Source organism: Silurus meridionalis, chromosome 6, assembly GCF_014805685.1.
Source record: "Silurus meridionalis isolate SWU-2019-XX chromosome 6, ASM1480568v1, whole genome shotgun sequence".
NCBI classification, from domain to species: domain Eukaryota; kingdom Metazoa; phylum Chordata; class Actinopteri; order Siluriformes; family Siluridae; genus Silurus; species Silurus meridionalis.
The window spans coordinates 25,795,696-25,821,616 of record NC_060889.1 but is presented as its reverse complement, the minus strand read 5'-3'; the positions used below and the strand labels follow the sequence as shown (position 1 = coordinate 25,821,616).

Sequence of the window (25,921 nt, the reverse complement as noted above, 5' to 3'; positions counted from 1 at the left end):
ATATTTTCCATACTGCAGATACAGTTAATATGAAATTGCTCACGATTGAAAGAAAAGTTGCCATAACTAAGTGGCAACTGGCTTTTTTTTTGTGAAATTGTGTCATTTCTACGCACTGTAGAAGGAAACAATACACACAAAAGGAAATACCCAACAGAACTAAACTCAATGTAGTGGATATTATGGGTAATCTCACTCCTGTCGTAAAAAACTACGTTTATTCAAAGCGTAAGATCGAGTCCAGGGTCATTTAGCACTTTTGCTGTGCACAAGCGCTTTTGTAGCCACTTTAAATCACTGTTAATAATGACCTCACCTCGCTCTTTGCCAATTATAGCAAGTTCCGCCGCAGACCGTGTGTTTGGACGGCGAAGCCGAGATGATCGTGGCCGCACTCGAGCATCCCGTGCGATGCCGTCCTGCAGATGAGAGGCGCTCGCAACTCATTTCCCATTCCGACTTGAGCAGTAGGCTTCCTGGCTCCTCTCCTGCCTTTTTTCCAGCCAGCTTTTTCGATGGCTGCTTCATTAAGACTTGGACGGGAGTCCCGTGGTTCCATTTAATCAAACGAATCGCTATGGCAGACTCGGCCAATCAATCACAATCCTTCGCCAATATGCTGCATTCCATAAGCGTGGCCGAGGCTTTCGAAAAGGCTGAACGCTGTTTTTTTCCTCCAGCTCTTCTTTTTCTCAAAGCGAACGAGCGAGAGGTCTGGAGTAGTGCATGTACTATAACCGTTTTCTAAAAACACTCCATGCGCGTGTGGTGTTAATTGTGGGTCTCAATTGTGGCATATTACACTTTTACTTTTTCTTATTCAAAAAGTGAAAGATTTTTATAGACATTTTGTTCTGAAACTACAACACAGATTTTTCTTTTTTATATATAACTTTTGTATATATATATATATATATATATATATATATATATATATATATATATATATATATATTTTTATAAATGAGTAACAGACATTTGCAAGCATTTTTTTTAGGATTTTTTTTTTTTTTTTACTTTTATTTTTCATTAAAAAGGTAGAAATTATATATATATATATATATATATATATATATATATATATATATATATGTTTTTGTACGCTAAAATATTTTTGTACACATTTTGTATTTAACTTTTGACTAGAATATTTTACATTTATATAAAATATATGTTCTAATATTTGAAAATTTTTTGGTTGAATTATAATTTTTTATTTATTCTTTATAACTTATAACTGATAGGTATTAGTAGAACATTTGTTTTAAAAAATGTACAGAATTCAAAACAGAAACGATATTTGGCTCGCTTTGGGTCACTTCGTTCTGTCACCTCTCCCTTTCTGTCTTTCTTATTTTTTTCTTCCTCTCTGTCCTTTTCATTGCTGCGTCTTTCTTCATCTTTTTCAACCACATCTTTCCTCTTTCTCTTTTCATGTTCTAGATTATTCTGCATTCTCCTTTTAGCTTTTGTCTTGCTGCCTCACTCTCCAATTCTCTCTCTCTCTCTCTCTCTCTCTCTCTCTCTCTCTCTCTTTCTCCTCTTTCCATCTACGTCTATCTATCTGTCTGTCTGTCTGTCTGTCTGTCTGTCTGTCTGTCTACTTCTTTTATCCCTGTTCTTTGTCTCTGTTAGGCCCTATCACTCTGTCTCTCTGTCTCTCTCTCTCTCTCTCTCTCTCTCTCTCTCTCTCTCTCTCTCTCTCTCTCTCTCTCTCTCTCTCTCTCTCTCTCGCTCTTTCTCTCTTTCTCTCTCTCTTTCTCCCCATCCCCCTGTCTCTGCGGCAGTGGGTCCCGATGTGGCGCTCCTGGCTGGCCTGCCGGTTGTTTGCCAGCGTCTGGGTCCTGCTGGAATTGAGTCCTGAATGAAGGCGGTGGAATGAGCGGCGTCCCAGGCTGCTTCCTCTCCCTCCCTCATCAGCATTCCACCGATGAGAGTAATTAAAGCCCAAATTAATTCTGCTGTAAGCAGAGGAGCCACTGAATAACTGATATTAGAGGCTAGATGATGAATGCTTGGCATCAAGGGAAGTCTCCTGGGAGAGCAGAGGAATGGAAGAAGGAGGGGGAAAGAGGTAGAGAGAGAGAAAGAAAAAGATTGAGAGAGAAAGAGATGGAGGGAGGGAGTTTCTTTATCTCCTTTCTTTTCCTCGTTTTTTTTTTTTTCTTTTCTTTTTCCCGTGTCAACTTTTAACTTTTCGCTGTATTTTCCTTCTCTTTTGTGACTCTTCTGAGACGCAATCACCTCCCCTTTTTTTTCCCCTCCACATTTTATTTTCATCCAGTTCTACCAAACGCATCATTTCCTCAGGTCTGTGTCAGGAGATATTAAAGTCAAATATTTGGCAAAGGGTTATTTAAATCAGCCGCTTTGCTATTTTCAGCGTCGCCGTTATTATTTGTGAGCGAGCGATGTGTGATCGTTTTTATTTATTCATTTATTTATTTATTTATTATTTTATTGGCGGCCATGAGATCCACGCTCGTGTGATTCGATGATCTCTCCTGTCCCTGGCCGCTTTATTTTTGGAGCAGCACATCTTTAGCAGGAGCAGTCGCAAGGCACAAAGACAAACAACCGAACTCATTTAGAGGAAGGAGCGCTCCGGGTCCTTCGAGAGACGGAATATTGTGTCATTATTTGCGGTTGCCGTAGGATTCGCCCGATATTGTGATAGCATCATGTATTAGATTATTGCGCGTCATTGGGTACAGCTTGGCCGGCAGCAAAGGCAATTGGATTTGACCTTTTATTTCGTCTCCTTCTTACGGAAAATCGGCTTCTAAACCAAATGAGTTTTTGATACGACACGGTGACAAATTCATCGCAGCGCTCCGTTCTCTTTAAGAAAGCATTAAGCACGGGTGGGGATGGTTTCCATGCTAGTGGGGGAAAAAATGGATCAGTGATTAGTCGCATGAGAAACCAGTGACTTCAAACAATATTTGTGATCTGTGGATACATAAAGGGATGACGTTTCAGAATTAAAAAAAGATTTTCCCCCTAGTTTCTGTTCCAAAGACCGAACATTTACGACATTTCGCAGAAGCCCTTATCCACTTCCAATTATCTCGTTTTATACAACCGAGCAACAGAGGTTAAAGGGACTTGCTCAAGGGCCCAGCAGGTGGCGGCTTGGGGGTGCTGGGATTTGATCTACTTCTGTTTAGTAGCCCAACATCTGACCTATCTCCTCCCATTGATTGAGATTGTGTTTATATTCATTGTTCATGAAAACATTTTCAATCCATTTCTGATGACGCATTAAGTTTCAGTAAATTACCCATAATGCACACAGAATCACTTAACCTCTAGTGTTGCAATGTGACACAACTATCAACAGTCTACAGCTTTGGCAAGAGTGAAATCAGTCACACTTTCACTCCTTTGCCCAATTCTGCAAATTTTTGTTGTTTAAGTCCACGATTACAGGTAGTCCCGAATTAAATTCAGCTTGCACGAGATTTTTCGTTTTCGTGAAATGATTTTACGTTTAACGTAGCAGTGTACGGGGTGCTATCCAAAGGTTTCAAAACTAACGGTGCTAACCGGTGCTATTCTTACCACGGGCGCTAACACTTCTGCGATTTTGTGAAACTGCCGCAGAGACTTTTGAAATGGCATACGTTTGACAACAAGTCGTCCGTGCGGAAGAACATCGTGGGAAATCGTCCAGAGATCAGGAAGACCGACAAACTCAACCCCCGAAAAAATTAAAATCATTCAACTTGTGCATGATGACATCCGGAGATCTACAAGTTCTCATCACTTCCACACTCACCCTACTCGCCAGATTTGGCTCCGTTTTGACACCGTTGCGGAGATCCAGCGCAAATCGCAGAAGGTGCTTGACAAGCTTTGGAAAGAAGACTTCCAGGACACATTGCAGAAGTGGCAGGAACACTGGGAGCGCTGTATTGCTGTGCAAGGGGACTGTTTTGAAGGTGATAAGTGTGTAAACATAGATAAATATAGTACATTCTTGTAAACAGAGCCAGTTTTGAAACTTTATGATGCCACCTCGTATATGCTGTACGCTACGTTGGGATGTAGCCAGGATCTTTTGCATTGTAAGATGCCTTGCTATCGCTAGCGGTCAGTTGTCTCGGTATTAGATCGTGTATTTTGTTCTGTGTTTTTGGTGTTTCAAAGCCCAATTTTAGCTATCGTCTGTCTCCTTATTATCAGCATTGCAGGACACTGAAAAACATTTAGTCCGACTCGTCCACTCGCCCTCTGCTGCATACATATATACTGTATATTTTATACATTAGGGTCGAGTAAAACTCTGTTTTCCTTAAATAGGTACTGTGATGGGTTATGATTCACAAATTACAGGATACTAACCCCATACTGATCATCATTCTTCTGGGTAGGTTAGGCCATGTCTGGACCATATTTTCAAGCTACAATAGGGTCATCGGTAAACATCTCCTTAAAAAGTCAGGGACTACCCGTAATACACACTTCATTCAATTTGTTAATGCAGAATATAGAAAACGAGTAAAAAATTTTCCATCAATCCCTGAATCTACAAATTTGGACCGTGAAGCAAAACTGGAATCTAACAGTAGAACACGGGCACACAAATATTCCCCCCTCAAAAAAATCCATTTGCTTTTCTTATCAAGCGGAAGATGTGACTAAGAAATCCAGCCATCGGAGAGCGAAGTATTTAAACCCCAGAGAGCGACAGAGAGAGAACGAGATAGAGAGAACGAGATAGAGGGAGAGTGCTGGGCAGAATAAAAAGGGTTGGCTTGGCGACACAGAGGGAAAGATTGGAGCCCATAAGGGGGCCAAATGCAGAAGAGATGCATCTTTGTTGCCTTGGGACGCATGCATGCACTCGCACACTTACACAGCATGCCTGAGTGGTGTGCGTGTGTGTGTGTGTGTGTGAGTCAGTGTTTGTTTGGACCCTGTGTGAATCCTGCTCTCTATTTATTTCTCCTACCTCCTGTATCTCCTCCCATCTCTCCCCGAAGTCACTGAAGCACACGATAAGGACACGGGCGAAAAGAAATGATGACAAAAAGCATCGTCTTGCAATTATTTACAGGTTCATAAGCGCCATTTTTTTGTTGAGGGGCGTTTCTTTTTCCACGCACTAACATAATTTATTGAAAATCTGGTTGCATTTCTAATGTGGCTATGCGCAGAGAGAGAGAGAGAGAGAGTGAAAGAGCGAGAGAGAGAGAGAAGGCACATTAGCACATCAGTAGTTATGTAAGAGTTAGATTATAAGTTCAGAAAGAGAAGGAGAGAGGGAGCAATTGATCGTCTCTCGTTTTTTTTTGCTGTCTGGTTCCTGGCGGAATTACTGAAACCAGAAGCTTCTTAGGGGCTCTTTAGAAGGAGAATGGGAGGGGGAGTATAAAGCTTTAAGAGGACATGGGTGCCATTAAGGCTAGGCCACAGTGCCACTAAAAGCGCAGAGTGATCTGCTCTATGTCTCTGTCTGGACAACTGGGAGCTCTGTGGTTGGAGCAGAAATGGGAAATGGACCTCGTCTGATCCCGTAGCTGTTGTTTGGTGTTTTGAATCAGGGCTGACAAGGCTGGTCATATTCTGTACACTAACGGGAAAAGTTGAGCCACTAAGTACGTTTCTCGTTTTAACTCGAGGATGGACAGGATTAGAAATTAGTTTATTAGAGGGACAGCACATGTAGGACGTTTTGGAGACAAGGTGAGGGAGGCGAGATTGAGATGGTTTGGACATGTGCAGAGAAGGGACATGGGGAGGATGGAGCCACCAGGAAGGAGGAAAAGACAAAGACCAAGGAGGAGGTTTATGGATGTGGTGATGGAAGACATGCAGGTAGTTGGTTTGAAAGAGGTAGATGTAGAGGACAGGGGGGTATGGAGACGATAGAAGCCAAAAGAAGAAGATTTAGATGGGCTTTACTTTTATTATTTAGAAAGTGATCAGTATTTTATATGTTGATCGATTTCTTCTTGCTTCTCGAGCACATTCTCTCATCCCCGCTGCTGCTATGTGAATATGACGCATCACAACACTACAGAGACCGAAGCCTGTCCTGAGAGTCACATAGAATACAGATTTACATGGCAGACGTAGAGCTGCATCTTCCTAAAAACAGAACAGGAAAAGAACGTCTGATTTCATTCTCTCTTTTTTCTTTTTTTTTGTTTGGACTATGAAGGCCTGTTTGTAAAAGGGCCACATGTTAGAAGTCAGAAGGCACTTAAGTAAATTGATGATTTGCTGTCTGTTCGAACCCAAAAAATAAAAGCGAACTATCTGTAGCATCTTGAATTGCATAGCATTGTATTCTTTTCCGTTGCATTCAATCACATTGCGTTGAATCGAAAATTGAAATCGGATCGCAATGCATCGGAATCGGGGTAAATCGGATCGCATCGGTAGCTGCTTTATATGTATATTTAATGTATCGTATCTTTGGCTACGCATCAAAATATGAATTGCATCAGCCTCAGTTATGGAGATGCACATCCATACAACACACACACACTTAGTGTTAAGGGGTCATTTCTACAGTGAAAATCCATCCAACTCACTCAACCATGACGAGCTCGAATTGTGTGTTTTGCACAGATTTGCAGTGACTGTAGCAGGGATATTGGCACAGGTCAGCATCCAGCCAGCTCCACCTGGACCTAGCAAGATACTGCTGCAGGATATCGATAAGTAGAGGGTGAAGTGGTCCAAATTCCCAGGGTGAATTTAGCTGCATGCCAAGAAAGATGGTGCAGTTACCCTATAGATGTAGGTGTGAACTGAAACTCTAGTTGTGCTTAAATTTGTTCAGAATGTAGAATTACCATCATTGAAATGATGAAAGGGATAAAACATGACAGTTTTTTTACGCTGATGTTACCACCATGAGGTAATTGATTTCCTTATATCAGCACATCCCAGTGAATTGATATCACTTATACCAAAGCAACCTCCACATAGCAACATGCTTGACATTTGTTTGCATTACAGTTTTTTCTCTGTTGCTTTGGAGCGTTTCAGATCAGAAATGACATTCTGAAAGCTACTTGTTCATCCTTTACGACATAAAAGCAATTTCTTGTTGAACAAAGCAGGCAAACAAGGCGGAAAATCCGCGAAGTGCCAACTGATATGTATACAGTACAGTATACCTGTATATTTTAAGGCTTTATAAACCGTCCCGACACTCATAACTTTTTCCTCTGCTCTTAAACACGTTCAATATTCTTAAACCTACATTATTTTAACATAAAAAAATTCTATATGAGTACTCACCAGTGAAGATACAACTTAAATGATGAAGATGATGATGAATTAAGTGTGTAGTACTAATGATGATGAAGGTGATGATGATAAAATGAATGTACTGCATACCCAAGAACAGCTCTTCTGAAAGCTTAATTTTTTTTTTAGGCTAGAAAATGCTTATTTTACCGCAAAAATAATAAAATAACTCTAAAAATACTACCTATATACCGCGAAATCTCGCTATACAGCGAAACATCCGCAAAACTAAATTAGATATGTTCCATGTAAAAAACCTGTTATAGTGAGAACCCGAAAGCTGAACCGCAAGTGGCGAGGGATTACTGTGATGTGTAAATTAGCTGTTGAACTTCATATATACCATACAGAAGGAATTCAGCCTTGTGCGTTTTCAATCACTGTAATCCAAACCATAGTTTATATCAGGAGATACTGAAATCGTCCTTCGTCATACAGACAACATGACTAAACATTGTGACGGTTTTATTTGTGATAAATGACAAAAGGACTTCTTATTCTGATGGAAATTTTTCAGGATTTTGAGTAAAGTACATGCTTTCGCAGGTAATCCATTATGTGGTGCTGTTTGTACAAGTTGTTTTGAGAAATGCACTTACCAGTTTGCAGATATTAAGAATTATTCGAGAAATACTGAGAAACTTTAAGTCGCTCTTTAAGATTTTTTTTATCTATTTGTTTTTTTTAAGAATGCCCGTAATATTGCTTCAGGAATAGGAACGTCTGTGTGTCTTTAACTTTGGTTCGATTCGCTCTACAGTCTGCATTGTGCCATGTCACATATTCTGGCCATTATCAGAATCCAGCAAAATGGATATTGTTTAACGTGCTTGCTCAATTTTATTGTCAGAACCATAAAGAGGAAAATGAATCCTCATTTCGGAGCCGAAATGACCAACTTCAGGGACCCAATACCTGTAAGTGCCATTAAGTGGAAATTGCTGCTCACATATTCCAGTGGTTTGATTAATTACTCTCGCGCATGTGCTTCTGCTACGGGCCAGTGAAAGATAAGAAACAAATTGCATCGCATTTGTTGTCCTGTTCTGCAAAACCAGTTTAATTATTTGACACATGTTTTGCCACCTGGCAATGACGAGGATCGCTGTTCTATTACGGCGAAACGTCTGATGCTGAGCCCTATGATGGCGACGTGAGAATAGGCTTAGTCATCACGCTGTGCTTTTCGCTGAGAAAAGATTGATGATTGATGTCGCAAGCAGGAACCGAATCCTAGGCTTTCACAGGTGTTCTGATCAAGGAGCTCAGACGTTTCAATTTAGGGTGACATGTTTTTTTTTTTTCTACTCTCAGTTTCTTAACTGTGCAAGAGTAGCAGATGACAATTATAGCACCCAGGTCTTTTTTCCTAATCCATACCTGTGGCAAATGTTGCCTGGTGCACCAGTGAGACATCAGTTATTAATTACTAAATAATGACACTATGCTACATTGATTACGACAAAAAGGTTTTTAGCAAAGCAGAGTGCCTGGCTTACCACCTGATCTTGTTGACCAGCATGAGTAAGTTAGGTAGGCAGTCCCTGGCCCTCTCCTCTTTCCCCTCCCTCCCTCCCAATATGCACTTGGATCAGGGATCCGGCTGCACCTTCCCCTTTTCCGCAGGGATAGGGGGACCAGATGGAGGAATTTGATTAAGCAGCAGTGGAAGACCAAATGTTCAATTGGATCCAGAACCTGTGGAAGTACAGGAAAAGGGGAAGGGATGGCAAAATGGAGGTCCGACGAGGGGGGTGGGGGGGTTTTGGGGTAGGAATCTAAAATGGCTGGCAAGAGTTGGCCAACAGCAGCTCCAAACGGGAGGTGAGGCAGGCACTGAGGTGTAGTAATGCAGAAGGCCTTTTTCCAAGTACCAGCTGGGCCTTTTAGGAGCCGCTCTCCCTGCAGCAGACGCTCAGTATCCTCCAAGCAGCTTGACTTAACCATATGTGGAAACTTTTTCCCCACCCTCACGCTCTGACTGGTTTCCCCCTCTTTCCCTGGGGGATAGTCTACCACTGAGATGTTGGAGGCAGGTGAATTGCTCTTAACATGGAGCACTGAATCACATGTCCAGCATCCCCTGGAGAGAGGAAACGGATCCAGAGGAAAGTCTGGCTTGGACTACTGCGACCTTGGAGTCTTGGCTAGCGAGGATAGCTAAAATGAGGGGCAGAGGGGCAGTACGTCGTGTCCTTGGTGTGTTGTCTTGGATATTCCGTTGCTTTTTTTTCCCTCTTTCACCTCAATATCATTTTACAAAGTGCTTTTTGTAAAGCAACAAAATCCATTTAGTAAACTGGCCAGAGTCTTTCATTTGCTCTGTTTACCTCATCCTTCGCCAGCCCCAGGCTATCAGGCTTTCTTTCTCTTCCTCCACCTGTCCTCTTTAATTCACTATTCAAGGCTTCCAGGTGACTAGAGGCCTGTGGACTAGTTTCTCATTCTTGAAAAATATATTATTTTTAAATAATTCCTTTGCATTTCGCTTCAAAATGACCACAACAAGCCTTTAAAGGGAGTTTTTCGGTTGGTGATTTGGCTGGATTTCAGATATTAAACAGTGGCCATTGGGGTTAATGCATTTTCGGGGCTCCTGGAATAATTCCTCGACCATCATATAATCACTAAGAATCAAGGAATTTTCCTTTTTTATTTTTTTCTTCTCATCTCCACTCTTCTCATCTCTTCTCTAATCCTTCCAAATGGCTCGAGCAAATCTCTGCCAGTTGGAAAAAAAAGAGAGAGAGAGAGGGAAAAAAAAAGATGTGAGCAGTGGATTGAGTGTAGATGTCACTTTAAAAGCTGCTCTTTCCCCACTGAGGGAAGTACATCCTCTGGACACATTAGTTCAGCATGTCATGACCTTTCTATACATTGAATTTGCTATTGTTTTGATGGTGTGTTTTGTCTGTTTCTTGCAGACGTTTGTATTTAACACGTTTGTCAATAAGGCAGCAGCCTGAGCTTTTTCACACAAAGACTAATAGCAAAAGAGTAGCTTTAGCTTAACAGAGCTCTTTAGTTCAACACACTTTGTTTATGGCGATATTGCAAAGTGACATAAAGGAAGAAAAGATGGCCAGCGGCTCCAACAGTTCATTGGGACATATGGAAAATGGCCTGTCCCTGCGTGGAAAATGGAGCTATTCATGCACGGTCAATTTTACCAGCAGACAGAAATTCCACGATACCCCTGTTTGCGCAGCTGTGCACCCTGATTAAATTAGCCTTTGCGCCCACCCCTCTTGTTCAACCCCCCTTTTAGCTTTCCTGGCTTTATTTTTTTCCTCTCCTCTTATTCACCCTTAGCCAATAAACATTCTCGCCTGATTCAGCAGGTGAGAAGGTGAAGGCAGAAACTTGCACCCTTTAAATCCGCTTTAACAGGCGTGGTAATGGGACGAGACCCAGGACCGTAACAGCCCCGAGGAGGACGACTATGATTTGGTGTTATGGCGAGTAGCAAGGTTTTTTTTTCCCTCAAGGGACGAGGCTGTAGCAGCACTGATGGTAGTGTGACAGGCCTTCGGGGAGGAAATCTGCAGGATTGGGGCTGTCAGCTGTTCCTGCAGTTGGCTCTGCAGGCTAAGATGTCTACAGGGAGGGAATTACTGAAGGCTTTTCCTCTGTACCTGGATTTAACTCCTGCTCATTGTATTTATTTATTTTATTCCTTTCTTCTTCCTATCTCTACTTTAAAGGTGGTACGGTTGTAGCATTTGGTTGCGAGTGCATTTGTGTACAGAGCACAGCAGGAGCTCGATCTGTTCGTCTTCCGATTCAGAGGTGAAGACAAGCGCCCACTGGGGCCCCCTGTCAGTGCATTTGGGTCTCTGACTTCTATAAAAACACATGAAATGAAATTCCCCCACAAGAGCACCTGGACCCAGACACCTCTGTCAAAAATCAGAGATTGTGTCCATGACGTGTGTTTCGTTCACAACCCCGTCTTAGCGACGACGCACCTCCAGAAGCAAAATAAACCTCGAACTGCATATAAGACACGACTAATATTAAATTGCCTTTCTTACACCTACCATTTCACACATCAATTCCCTTTCCGCTAGCTGTTGACAAATGTCGAGAGTGTGCCGAGATAAGTGCGTCGTTCGGTGAGCAACCCTACCTGTACACCACGACTCCACTCCTGAGAGAGACAGGAAGTGAATAAACCCGCACTGTTAGCATCAAACACTTCAGAACCTGGCGCAGCAAAATGAGAATCTTGTTCTCTACACGTACCCCTGGGAACGACTCCTTCCCGACTTGTACTTTATGTACTTTTTATTGTTGAAATTTTGCTGCCTTTGGCAGGCATCTTAGGATTCAGTAGGTTTTTTTGTTTCATGCCTCGCGAGTTGTGTCGAGGGAAGTTTGTTTAGTCTGATTGCGATCGCAAAAGTTCAACGTAGATGAAGCAGCACTCTCCGGATACTGCTGCAACTGTCATCACCGCAAGCTCTCGAAGAAGCCGTCAGTCATGTTGACACCGTGTTTTAATCATGGCTGTCCCACTTGCTGCGATGATGGAGAGCGCCAGGGTTCCCCTTCCCTGGACAATTCGGTTGCTCTATCATTTGTGTCACATAGTTTGGAAAAAAAAAGAAAACTCTTAATGTTTCCACTTTCTTACATCCTGAAACATGTTTAAGTGAAGAAAGCGATTGCGGGAAATGTTTATTGCTGAGTTGTTGACAGCCTTTACATCGCTGAAGAGACTACGATTTGAACTGTTGTCATGAATGGATTAACTGGATTAAATTAAACAAACGTTGAATCACAGCTCACACTATGTAGATTCCTAACCGAATATTAACCTTATAATTCATTTCATTTCGAGAAAGCAAGGTCCTTTTTTTGTAGGAAACATTTTTTCCCTAAAATAAATTATTCATGGTATTTAAATATGATATATTTATTTGATGTCCACAAAAAAATTATTCTGTAAATAAATAAAGTTTATAAATACTACAAATAAATACAAATTAAGTCGTTTTATTTCAGTGTGTAATTATTTAGCATTAAAAAACGTGGGATAAATGTGGGATTTTGTTGCAATTTACTTCATTTTTTTTTTTTTTATATAGCATTTTCAACAATGAACATTTTCTTAAAGCACTTTTACAAAGATTAAGCAATTTTTTTTTTTTTAACTAGAGTTTTGAACTCTAATTTAAAGTTCCTTTGCATTTCCAGACAGCCTCTTCACAATTTCACTTAAAATGATGATAATGATATTTAATATAATAATAATTCTTATTCATTTAAATTTTACAGTTTCAATTAGATCAGCCATTTGAAAAAAAAAAAATTTATAAATATTTATTTTACAATAAATAAGTATTTTTAAAATGTAAAAAATATAACAATGAATACAAATTCAGTAGTTTCACTTTAATGTGTAATTATTTAACATCCAAATATTTTGATATGTTTCCTATCTATCTATCTATCTATCTATCTATCTATCTATCTATCTATCTATCTATCTATCTATCTATCTATCTATCTATCTATCTATCTTGTGCCTATTTCCTCTGTTTAAGAATTTCCTTTACTGTACAGAAGCGCAATCATGCCATCTTTTCTACATCATGTTCTCACAGCGAGTGAGATCTGTGCGACTCCGAATTCAGCGTGTGAATAATCAGGGCATATGCACGAACAGTAACAATAACTCCTTGGCCACCGAGTTTCATCTTGCGTGTACAGCTGTGAGTGTGTCACACATCCTTTTCTTTTATACCTCAGTGAAATATTTTCACTGTGTAAAGCAGTGTTCTTCACTCCTACTGCACACATGAGTCAGATACCGTCAGTTCATCATCACGCCTTGGATGTGCTGAAGTAGGTCAAGCACTAAATTCTGCCTCACTAGAACCTTCCACTAATAGAGACATATTCTAAAAAACACAAATGGATTAATGTGATAATAATAAAATATAGCCATGTACTTCTTTCATAAATCTTATTATTGGCGCTCATGTATTTCATTGACTGTTGCTAATTTAGTGCCTGATATCATTATTCATTATATTATTACATTGATTTTATCACTATATTTATTTTTCAATTCTACAATTCATTTCTTGATTCATATTTGATTCAAAAGCGATGTGTTCAGACCCATATTGTCTGCGCGGAAGGTCTTTGTGCCCGGTTCTCCGGCGCACAAGGAGCATGTTCAGCTGTTTGATCTCAAAGGCCCTGATCCTCCTTGCCTTTTAATTCATTTGTCGTGCTCCACAACAATCTGATTTCTCTCCCGATTGTGTCGCGTTCCGCGTCTGATTGGTCGCCCTCGCCTTTTCAAATCGCCGCAGCTATGGCAACGAGCATCCGAGGCGCGCAGAGCCGGCGAATGGCTGTTTGAAACGCAGCCCCTGCGCCGCATCTTATTCCTCCCTGTTCATTTATTATTATCTTCAATATCCATGTAGATGAGCTAGAATATAAATGGGCTGCGGAAGCTCTGCTGAAGCAGATGTCGGCGGCACGCGGAGCCGCTCTAGGGTAATTGGGGGTCCAGGAGAGAGCTGGCACTGGCCAAAATTAGACTGGTGCCCCTGCCTGGACTCCATGAGGTGGGAAACAGTGGGCTGCACCAGCAGGGGGCACCACTACATATATTTCCATTTCGTCATACTGCTGATTAAGAAGTGCTAAAAAAAAAAAAGGGGCAGGGTGAAAAAAACCGCAATATTGCTGTTAGAGAAAAGAGAGTGGGGTGGTTCCAGATAGGTGTCACCCATGTGCCACCAAGACCATGTGGTTAATTGGGTATTTTAGGGGTATTGAACTGAAATTTGTAAAGCTTCAGCTACATACAATATTCTATCGATTCCAGCGACTTTTTTAATGAATTTATGTCTGTATATAAGACAAATTAACATTTATGGCATTTGGTAGATGCCCTTATCAAGAGCAACTTAAATTTTTATCTCTGTGGGGTTAAGGTCCTTGCTCAGGGAGGCTAGTGAGTGGCAGCTAGGTACGGCTGGGATTGAACTCACGACCTTCAGATCCAAAATCAAATGCTTAACACACAACCAAACAACCTTCCATCCCCAGTGTTGAAACAATGTGATGCATTGTTTGATAATCGGGCTTCTTGTTACGAATTATAGATTCTTTTGCACTTGGAGCAAACAACAAACACATACCTCTCTGTCAACTCATTGTAAGCAAGTCACATCGTCATTTTGCAAGCCAGGCTGTTGAGTGTAAATAAATGAGCTGTCTTTAGATCAATAATTGACATAACTGCATTTGATTCGCAACACCACAATCATGAATCTCCTACAGTAGTCATAATAGTCCATATTTAAAATTGAAATCTGAGTTGAGTTACCACAGTGAGTTTTTAAGTACCTTCTGGGTCCACGGACGTATTTCGCTGACTCCACATCTGCACCACAGTCTACCAGTTGATGGGTTTCATCCCTGATTTGTAGTCTGCACAAATACAAATAATTTGCTAGCTCTCACTTAGTCTGCTTCACTTGGGCCAACTTTCCAGCTTTTTTTTTAGTCGTACTTTTGAACCGAACATCAACTAAAAAATCTGACGTTCTTGCTGTTTTTTTAATTTTTAATTTTTTTTATACGAAGGGTTAGAGACGGGACACGCCAGCCTGCATTCCTCATTCCTCCATCCTTCCTTGTGCTCTGTGCCATTAGCTAAATTGCATACAGGTGTTTTTCCTCTCTCTGGTTATCATCTCTTCAGTCTAATAGAAGCTTCAATAGAAAAATGCATAAAGAAATAGCAAAGGGAGAAGACGAAGGAAAAAAAAAAGAGAGGTGTAAAAGAAAAAAAAAATGGATGAAGCGGCTGAATGTGCTGTGTGAAGCAAATTATCGCCCCACGTAGATTCATCACTTCTCCCCGCTGGATTATGGAAGGGCCTTTCTAATGAAGTTCGCCCCGTCAAAATGAAGGGACTAATTCTGATTTAGCTGAGGTAATGAACTTCCCCTCTCCTGGTGCGAGGGGCACCGTGGGGCGGGCGAGGAAGACGAGCCTCGGCAGCATCAGGAGGGAGTGAAAGAGGGAGAGAGAGAGTGAGAGAGACACAGCATGACATGGAGAGGTAGAGAGATAGAGAGAGAATGGCTCAGTGACAGAAAGATGAAGGAAAGTGGGCGGGGGGGGACATTATGCAAAATGGCGGTCTGCTATCTGCTGAAATGTATTAAATTTCCAGAGCGGGGGCCTGTGTTATATAAAATTATGCTAATGCCCGGCGGCCCACTGTGACTGGTGGCTTGCTGCTCGCGGGCATGCGTGCCTGGCCGCAACATGGTGCGCTCTCAGTGGGACTTGCCTTTTCTATTAAAGCCCTACCTCCAGACACCTGATGATGAATTTGCTTCTGCCAAATGCTCCTTGCTTCTCTTCTCTTCTTTTCTCTTCTCTTTTCCTTTTTATTTTTACTGGGCTAGGGAGGGTAAGACAAAAAACCAGGCTCTATCTCAACATCTAGGGATGTCAAGTGCCGTTCTGTTCTATAGCGTGTTGTATTTTATTACATGGGTGCCTCCCTGCGCAAGCAGCCTCTGAGAGTCAATTAAGGTGAGCGCTGATAATTATAAGAGGCCGACTAATTTTTGAGCGTTCGATGCCTCAAGCCAAGCTACGAGCCTCCTTTCGGTCTCTTCTTCCTCTCTTTTTTTTACGATTGAAACCAGGGAATTGTGGCTCTGAGCCGTGTTTTGCGTGCGCGTACAGTATAATTAACTTTAACCATCGCCCAAATGGAGAGATCTCCATCTTTTTTTTTTCCTTTTTTTTTTTTTTTTTACCATTTTATTAGCCTACCAGGCTTTGTATCTATCTCCACAATAGACCGAGTGCATGTACTTGACATTTCTTACAACCGTGAGCAGTTTGCCTCCGAAATGGCCACCAAAACAGCCATCAAGTGCAGCGCGTACGTCTGTGTGTGTTTGTGTAGCGCCTTCGCACAATCCATCAGGGCAGTTTTCACTGTTTACCTCCCAGTGGACGTATGTTGGTGTGTTCACTGCCGGCTCCCACCTATCATTAGATAACCAGTCTGCTGCTTTTTGTCCCTGTGTGTGCTCCTCTCGCCAACACAAGTAATTTTCCCTCCATTAATTGGACAGACAAGCCCCAGAGTGTTCACGATGTGTTTTTTTTCATTTTTTTTTTTCATTTGAAATTGTAGTAAATCAACACGAGAGAAATAAAGATGGCTTTGCCCCTTTCCCTCCAGAGCTCCTCGGTGCGTCTCTATAGGTCTGCCATGTACCCGTGATTTCCCTCATGAACCATCTCCACATTTAGCAGCATGCTAATCGGGGTGCAGCATGCTGCGTGTTCCCATTGACGCCCCATTATTTGGCTGACAAGATCTCTCCTGATAGACACAAAATGTACACCTTTGGTCCTCATTGCTTCTCGTGTTCCTCCTTTCTGTCCAAGTGTTTTTTTTCCCCTCAGAGCTCGCAGAGATTTAATAAACTGTACCATATGTTCTTTGCAGCATTAAGCCACTTGTAGTTGCATTTATATATTTATTTTTTTTGTGCACCAGGTCGGTCGAAAATTCTGTTTATGAATTTCTGATTCAATTCATATGCCCAGGTTTGTTGGAACTCTGTCATTAATTGCACTATATTATTATACCACTGTACCATGGGGTATTAAATTAAACATGGCTGATATTTACAAATCTAGGTCTATGAAATCTATGAAACACGCTTTTCCTTAAAAATGTTTTGCTAGCTCTGCATCCAGAGTGCACGTACAAGGTAATTGAAATATGACATTACTTTATAGTAACCATTTAATCTATTTTAATCAGTTAGTAACTTTTTTTTTTTTTCTTTTAATTTATGATGTAGCTGCAGACAGATTACATCCGCTATATATTGTGGTGGCTCGGCACCTCCTAGATGTCAATTTCAGCTACCAGTGTGATGCAAATATCTGTCCTAAGATTAGTCTGAATTTTTATTATTATTATTATTATTATTATTATTATTATTATTATTGGGTTACTACACTTCTACCAAATGTGCATGTAATCAAAATTGAATATTTCAAACCTGCACTGGTAATACCTGCACTGGCATCATAATTAGACTGAATAGAGTGTATCATAAGTATGTTATGACAAATATCAAATGCTGTAGTGAGTAGTTATGACATTTGATGTCTAGTAATATAAAAAGCATTATCTATGCTTGCATGATAGCTAAAATACTAGTGTACAGCAGTTAGCCATGATTGCATGATAACAATTTATAGGAATTATTAGAGCATGATATAAAAGTTCTGACTCCATGAGTTTTATACCAGCACTGACTCTGAGTCTTATACCAGCACTGACTATATGAGTCTTATACCAGCACTGATTCTATAAATCTTATACCGGCACTGACTCTATGAGTCTTATACCAGCACTGATTCTATAAATCTTATACCAGCACTGACTCTATGAGTCTTATACCAGTACTGACTACATGAGTCTTATACCAGCACTGACTATATGAGTCTTATACCAGCACTGATTCTATGAGTCTTATACCAGCACTGAGTTTAATAGTGTTATATCAGTACTTACTTAATAAGTCTTATACCAGCACTGATTCTATGTCTTATCCCAGCACTAACTCTGAGTCTTATACCAGCACTGATTCTATGAGTCTTATATCAGTACTGACTCTATGAGTCTTATACCAGCACTGATTCTATGAGTCTTATACCAGCACTTACTCTATGAGTCTTACACCAGCACTGACTCTATGAGTCTTGTACCGGCAATGATTCTATAAGTCTTATACCAGCTCTGATTCTACGAGTCTTATACCAGCTCTGACTCTATGAGTCATACAACAGCACTGACTGTATGAGTCTTATACCAGCACTGAGTCTACGAGTCTTATACCAGCTTTGTCTCCATTAGACTTAAACCAGCAATGACCTCATGAGTCTTATACCAGCACTGACTCCATGACTCTTATAACAGTAATAACTCCATGAGTCCTATAACAGCACTGACTTAATGAGTCTTATATTAGCAGTGGCTCTATCAGTCTTATACCAGCACTGACTCCATGAGTCTTATACCAGCACTGACTACATGATTCTTATAAAAGCACTGACTCCTTGAGTTCTTTACCGGCAATGACCTTATGAGTCTTATACCAGCAATGGCTCCATGACTTTTATACCAGCAATGACTCTATGACTCTTACACCTGGACTGACTCCATGAGTCTTATACCAGCACTGAGTCCATGAATCTTATAACATTCGACCGTAAAACCTACTGGGTCTGGTAGATCTTAGCTTTGCAAAAATGGAGACAGCTATCACGACAGGCAATATTACCATGATGCAGTTATGTCACCTCCAACTTACATTGTTTATAACAGGGATATGTCAGTGATGCATGCTTCATGTATCACTTATCTTAAGCCATATTATGGTAAGAATCCTCTTTCAGATCACAATGCTCCACTTACTGTAACCGTCATTGGAAGTTTTGTTTTTTAAACCGAGCGAAGCAACACAGCTGCGCATGTCTGCCTCTTGGAGACACAACAATGCTAATCAGCTTCAGCGTCCCCCGTCTGAACACTTGCTGGCAAATGTCACACAGTGTCCACCATTTCCTAGCAATCCAGAAATCCAGACACAGCATCTAATTAAATGACTCCGGAGCCTGGTTTTTCGCCTTATATGACAGCTGAAGCTAATAAAGAAAACCAAGGCCAGTCGTGCAGCAATTAGTCTGCAGGGATACGCTCGTCTGCTTTTGTCGAATCGATCATTCTAAAAAAAAAAAAAGACGTTCCCATGCGAGCGCCTACTCACCCTAGAGATTATCCCCCTCTTTTTTCTTTGAGCTATACACACCCACATGCACAAACACACAGCCTCTCCTAGGGAGGAGGAGTCGATTTGTTTGCATCCCTTATTCCCTGAGCTTTAATCACGCAGATTTCGGCCCATTATGCTTTAATAGATAGCTCTCACCACAAGAGGCGAGAAACAGACCCACCTACTGCTTGCAGGTCTGCGTCTAACTATAAAGGCCTTCTGAGACTGTTTTTAATCAGCGCAAACGTAGAGGGAGTTTCACATATAAAAGTTAAACAGCAGTGGTGTGGCTTCATGCACGGACCCACAGCGTGCTAACCACGTGACACAAGGAGAGTTTTAGCTCATTCATTCATTAATTTCATTTATTTAACAAACAAATTTGTCACTGTATGGTCAAAACAAGAACAGGAATTATAAAAACCTTGGTATTTACAGCATATATAATATATATACATGCTATATGGAAAAGAGTTCTGCAGACACCTGACCATATGTGCTCTATGAACATCCGATTCCACATTCAGTCCTGATTTGCTCTTATAATAACCTCCATTCTTCACTCTTCTAACAAGGCTGTTAGTAAAGTCAGCTACTGATTTACGTGAGAAGGTGAGGAGGTCTAGGGTGCAGTCAGTGTTCACCTTTATCCCTAGGTGTTCAAAAGGGTTTAGAGCTCTATAGCAGGAGATCCTCCACTCCAACCCCATGTGAAGCAGATTTTATCGAGTTTGCTTTCCATGCTGGAGCGGGTTTTGGTCTCCTAGTTCAAGTAAAGTGTAATGCTCGCATTTTTGTGGTAACAGTTTGGGGAATAAGTCCCGATAATTTTGTCCATATAGTTTGTGTGTGTATCCCTATTGATTATTAGACTCTACCAATGCAATGTAAGAATATGATGCTGGTGCTGAATTTCAAGGGGGTTCAAGAAATTAGTGGAAGTTGTGGTGGTTTATTGGTTACTGGTTTTTTGAAGGTGTTACAGAGCAAATAAGTGTATGTTTAAGTGTATGTGCACTCTATAACATAGAATACAAATACTTCACTGTAAATATCTCAATAACCAAGTAATGGAGAGTGTGTTAGGAAGTGAAGAAAAGAGTGCAGGCAGGGTGGAGTGGGTGGAGAAGAGTGATAGCAGGAGTGATTTGTGATAGAAGAGTATCTGCGAGAGTGAAAGGGAAAGTTTATAGGACTGTGGTGAGACCTGAGATGTTGTATGGTTTAGAGACAGTGGCATTGAGTAAAAGACAGAAGGTGGAGCTGGAGGTAGCAGAATTGAAGATGTTGAGGTTTCCGTCGGGGGTGACGAGGATGGACAGGATTAGAAATGAGTTTATTAGAGGGACAGCGCATGTAGGACGTTCTGTAGACAAGGTGAGGGAGGTGAGATTGAGATGGTTTGGACATGTGCAGAGGAGGGACATGGGTTATATTGGTAGAAGAATGCTGAGGATGGAGCCACCAGGAAGGAGGAAAAGAGGAAGACCAAGGAGGAGGTTTATGGATGTGGTGAGGGAAGACATGCAGGTAGTCGGGTTGAAAGAGGCAGATGTAGAGGACAGGGGGGTATGGAGACAGATGATCCGCTGTGGCGACCCCCTAATGGGAGAAGCCGAAAGAAGAAGAAGAAAAAGAAATATCTCAATAACCCTCCATTTATTTCTGAGGTAATCCACTAAAACTAGAATTCAATGGTAAGTACATATTGGTCTTGCAAGTTAAAGGTTTGACTGGAATACTATTCCCTTTCCATGCTACCTAATTAAAAACACTATCACTGAGACTAACACTAATAAGGGATCAAAAACTCTGAATGTATGTTTGTTCTTCATTTGGATTTTTTTCCCACTGGAAAAAGAAGCAGACCAAACTGGAACCAAATTCCTTCATTCATTTATTCTTATTTATTTATCATTGATTCCTGTTGCATTAGGGGACAAAATACATTTCCCTAATCAGCAGAAACATGTTGCAATCCTCAGCAGGTCCCTTTAAGAGCAAGACGTTCCCCCAGCCCCTTGTGGCAGCTGTAAATCTATGTATCAGATTTTTCTGCATCAATGCCAAGCACTAACACTGAGCTGTATCTCAGCAGAATTGATATCAGGCTGTTCTGGAAAACCGAGCAGAGAGCAAACGAGGCCATTTTGCTAACGCGGGATTTAACATAAGCTCAGTTGTTGTCTTAAAGATGCCAAGATGAACTTTACTCTCTGGACGACTTCATTGCCACCGACGGCCCGCACTCGTTTTGCGGCTTGGGGTCAGAGCGCAAAAAAAAAAAAAACTCGGGTCGAACCAACGCTCATCTTCATGTGTGTCCTTTTTTCACAGAAGCGCTGAGATTAAGAGGAAAAGGTGCATCCTGTATATTTAATACTGGCAGGATTCTTTTATTTCTTTACTTCCCACTACCTTCACATGGGAGAGAGATTAGGCGCCAGCGATGGAGCGAGCTGCTGAATGCATAAAGCATGAGGGCGCGAGCGGCAGACCCTGTGGATATGCAGATGAGCTTTCAGCTTTCTCTGGTGTCAGCTGTGCTAGGCTGCAGACACACCGCACTGTCTCGTTCTCAAAACCGATTTAACACTGAGCAGGCGGCGTGTCAGGAAGTACGGGAAGAGACAAGCGAGCAAAAACAGGGTGCAGGAATCGAATGGAATTAAAGTTTGACCCAAAGAAACAGAAATAATTTTTCGCAGACATGCACAGAGGAAAAAAGGTTTTAAAAAAAAAAAAAAAAAAAAACGGTTGTGCTTGCCAGGAAGCAGAAACTTATTAGATTGGAATGGATCTAAAGAGACTACATGATGATATGATCAGTTGAGTTGTAGGCCTTTAGAGAGACATCCCTAAATTGGGGGGGGTTGGGGTCTTGTTCCACAAGACCTTCGAGTTTCTACTTCTTAATACCATAAGCTAATGATAAAATAAAGCTTCCTTCATGGAAAATGCAAGAAGCAGTGAAGCAAGAGAGAAATATCATCTCTTTGTCTTCCTGATCTCAACAAAGCATGAGATGTACGCTTTTGGATTCTTCCTGGTTCAATCATTCCAAGCCACATAAAAGTTACAGAAAAAAAAAAAAACTTTTCTCATATTTAGTTGCAAACTGCTCCATGAGAGAAGCACTGAATCTATTTATCTTTGACCACAAATTGTGTTCTCATATAACAAAAGAGGAAAAGAGTTGGATAGGATCGTTTCCTAGCACAAAATAATGTTAACGCGTTCATACCGAAAGTTAAAAGAAAAAAATAAAAGTAAAAAAAAAAATATAACTAAAAATAAATCCGGATGAAAAAAAGTTTTCTGTATAAAATGTCTCCCTCAATAAAAGAATAAAAATTCTGAAAAAAAAATGTTTAGATGACACTAAATATAACAAGCGTTAGAGTTAAAATCAGACGATTCAGATTGATCTAATGATTTCTAATTATACAAGGCAGCGATCATAAATCTTTTGGTACTGATTTTTCAGAAAGGGCTTTAAAGAAACAGCTAATCATTTTTACACTGATTTCTAAAGCAGTCGTTCTGAACACCATCATTTTTAGGCTTCATCCCAGTTCTGAATGGTCAGATTTCAATTGCCAGTTTTTAACCTAAACCTCATTGTGGTACTTTGTATAATAGTAGAGTCAATGGCATAGAATCAGTGCTTTAAATGAGATGAATGGAAAATAATCTTTTCTGTGGCTTTTAATATGAACATGTTACATTTAAGTTAACGTTTAGATGTTATATGCTGTACACCAATCAGGCATAACATTATGACCACCTGCCTAATATTAACTGATCTTCAGCAGTTTGAGCTACAGGAGCTCGTCTGTTGGATCGGACCACATGGTCCAGTCTGCACTCTCCAAGTGCATCAATGATTATCGGGACTTATTCCCCAAACTGTTCCCACAAAAATGCGAGCATTACACTTCACTTGAACTGATCTTTTTGATTGATCTGCCCCAGACGTCTAGACGTCACAATTTGTCCCTTTTTAAACTCACCCAAATCCTTACGCTCACCCATTTTTCCTGCTTTTAGCACGTCAACTTTGAGGGCAAAATGTTCACTTGCTGCCTGATAAATAAACCCCACCCACTAACAGGTGCCATGATGATGAGATCATCAGTGTTTTTCACTTTACCAATCATAATGTTCTAATGTCATATTATGCCTGAATGGTGTATATGCAGATTTAGTTATATAACATGTCTAATTACAAACAAAATAAAATAAATTAATACTACTAGCAGTAATTAAATACGTTGTATTGATCTCATGCTGTAATATTTTTTCCCTTTTATTCGTCTGTGTTTCACTGTGAATAATGAACATATCACAGCCGTGTCTCATTTACGCATTCCCTGAGTATTTGGCCGTAATTATTTAACATTATGCCTGTGAGTCCGGCGAACGCTGAACAATCATCGCTAGCTGCTCCTGAAACAAAACTCTTACTAAAAGTTGTATCCCGCCGGGTACAAAATGGCTGAACAGTAAAAAAAAAAGATTTTCTTTTCTTTCCCCCTCCTGTACTTTCGAAGCGAACGGCTGCTGGTGGTTTCGCAGTGTCGGTTTGAAGTTTCTACTCCGGGATGGAAGTGAGCTCAGAGCTCGAGCCGAGATGACAGGATCTCTCTCTCATAAGCATCTCGGGCAGTCTGCTTTTAATACTCTTGTGTTCGAGACACAGCAAGACGTGCTGCCAGATGACTTTTTTTTCTTGTGGAGAATTTTCCATTGTGTGACCCACTGGTGCTTTGTTACTCATGGAAAGAAAAATAAAAGGGTTTTATTTTTTTCCTGAGTTTGTTGAAGTTATTAAGAATTTGACTTCTTGACAAATGGGCATGGGATCTTTACGCCTTAAAACATGGTCTTCATTTGTAAAATATATGATAGTGGAGGTAAAAATTGGGTTTTGCATATATTTCAGGAGTCTCTATGGCTTTGGGATTGCTCTGGTGTGTCCTTGAGTACATGTGTAAGTGTGTATACGGTGTGTGTGTGTGTGTGTGGGTATATATGTAGTCTGGTTCAGGTGTCTCTGGTAACAGAATCATTCATGCTAAACACCCATCTGTCCCGGGCACTTTTTTGGGTGTCGGACCGCTCAGGTCGCTTGTCTTGCCAGCGCTGTATCACGGTCCGCCCTGCTAAATGGTCCTCTGGGTGCTTTGGTGGGCCGCAGCTGGTTCCTGAGGGGTCCGGTTTTGATTCGGCCTCATATGGCATGCGCCGGACCGTGGAAAGCGAGCGAGTGGATGAGTCATGGATGATTTCACTTACCTTATCATTCTGATTGTAAAGGCAACTTCACTATTTTATTTTTTATGAAAGAATCCAAAAAAAATAACTCGCTCAGCCTTTGGAACTTGAGAGTTATGAAAGAAAAACTAGACATCTGTTCGCAGGAAGAGCCTTAAATTGAGACAAAATACATTGCTGTGAGAATTAATGGCATTTAAACTGCAGCAGTCTCCATGTAAGTCCTTCCACAGGGACGCATCGTCTATTTATGAACATACAAAATGACAAAATTAGGGAATATCAAAGGAATTTGTCCAGATGTGATGAATTATAGTGCACATGAATAGCAGTATTTCCACCTAAACCAATCCAGAAGCCATTACGATTTGTGATGGGTGTCGGATTTGATGTGCATCGATTTGTTTATTTCTTTCTTTGTATAAAACTGGATGTCAAATCCACAGACATTCAATGTCCTCATTTTTACTATTGACTTAATTTATAGTATATTAATTGTTAATTTAGAATAATGTAATAAAAAATGTTTTTATTTCATCATATTATTTCTGTAAAAAAACCCAAACAAACTTCACTTAATGGCTTAAACAGATTCGAGTTCGAAACGTAACTTTCTGCTGCACTCTCATTTGCATGAAGGGTCCCAATAATTCTGGTGCAGTCTTAAAGGCAGCACGAAACCCAAAACGTACCATCATTTACATAAATCATGCACCTTTTTAATCACGATTCGTTAACGGATAAGCGCGAGACAAAGGAATATACGAAGATCGAGTTGTGTAGCTGTCGACGCCGTCAGCTTGTGAAAATTTCACACGCTCAGCGTCAAAATAACATCAGGACGGTGTGGAAGACGTTTTTTTTTTCTCAATGCAACACCGTTTTATTTATGCTAGCGGGGAAAAAAAAGTTGCTATAAAGCCGACAGGACCCCTGCCGGCTGTCCAATTTGTGTTAATGGGAACTGATCACGCGTTCTATTACTGTACTTCTTTTTAAACTCAGGGCAATTTTCTCATATCGTACTTTAATCGATGCTAAACACAAAAAAGGGCAAATTGCTAGCAAAGATTCTCATTTTAAAAAAACAATAATCGAATTGAGTAGTTAGACAGGCTTTCACTATCTTTTACTATCATGCACTAGTACCCTACTCTACACTACCCTACACAGTACAGTACACACTTTATTTATAACTATTCTATGATTGTTTCTAAATTGGTAATGATGAATGATGTGTGCATTATGTTAACCCTTGTAATGCCTTCTAAAGATGTTATAAAGAATCGAACTACAGTCGTTTTGTCCTGACGGTGTTTGTTTCTCTCTGTGTCATTTCTGTTCACATTGCTCTCAGAAGAGGGGCTGAACCATGAATGTAAGCTGTGCAGCCAGACTTTCGACTCACCGGCTAAGCTGCAGTGCCACCTGATCGAGCACAGCTTCGAAGGCATGGGAGGAACCTTTAAGTGTCCTGTCTGTTTCACAGGTAAGCCTTTTCATTTCATATTAATCACAG

At 40.7% G+C, this 25,921-nt stretch overlaps 1 protein-coding gene across 1 annotated transcript in view; it reads left to right on the top strand.

The window, feature by feature from the left end:
- The window catches only part of LOC124387331 (zinc finger protein 521), a 152,796-nt gene that overhangs the window by 88,701 nt on the left and 38,174 nt on the right, over positions 1-25,921 (top strand). Inside the window, 1 exon segment of the mRNA XM_046851613.1 lies at positions 25,760-25,891. Within this exon segment, the coding sequence (XP_046707569.1) occupies positions 25,760-25,891 (132 nt within the window).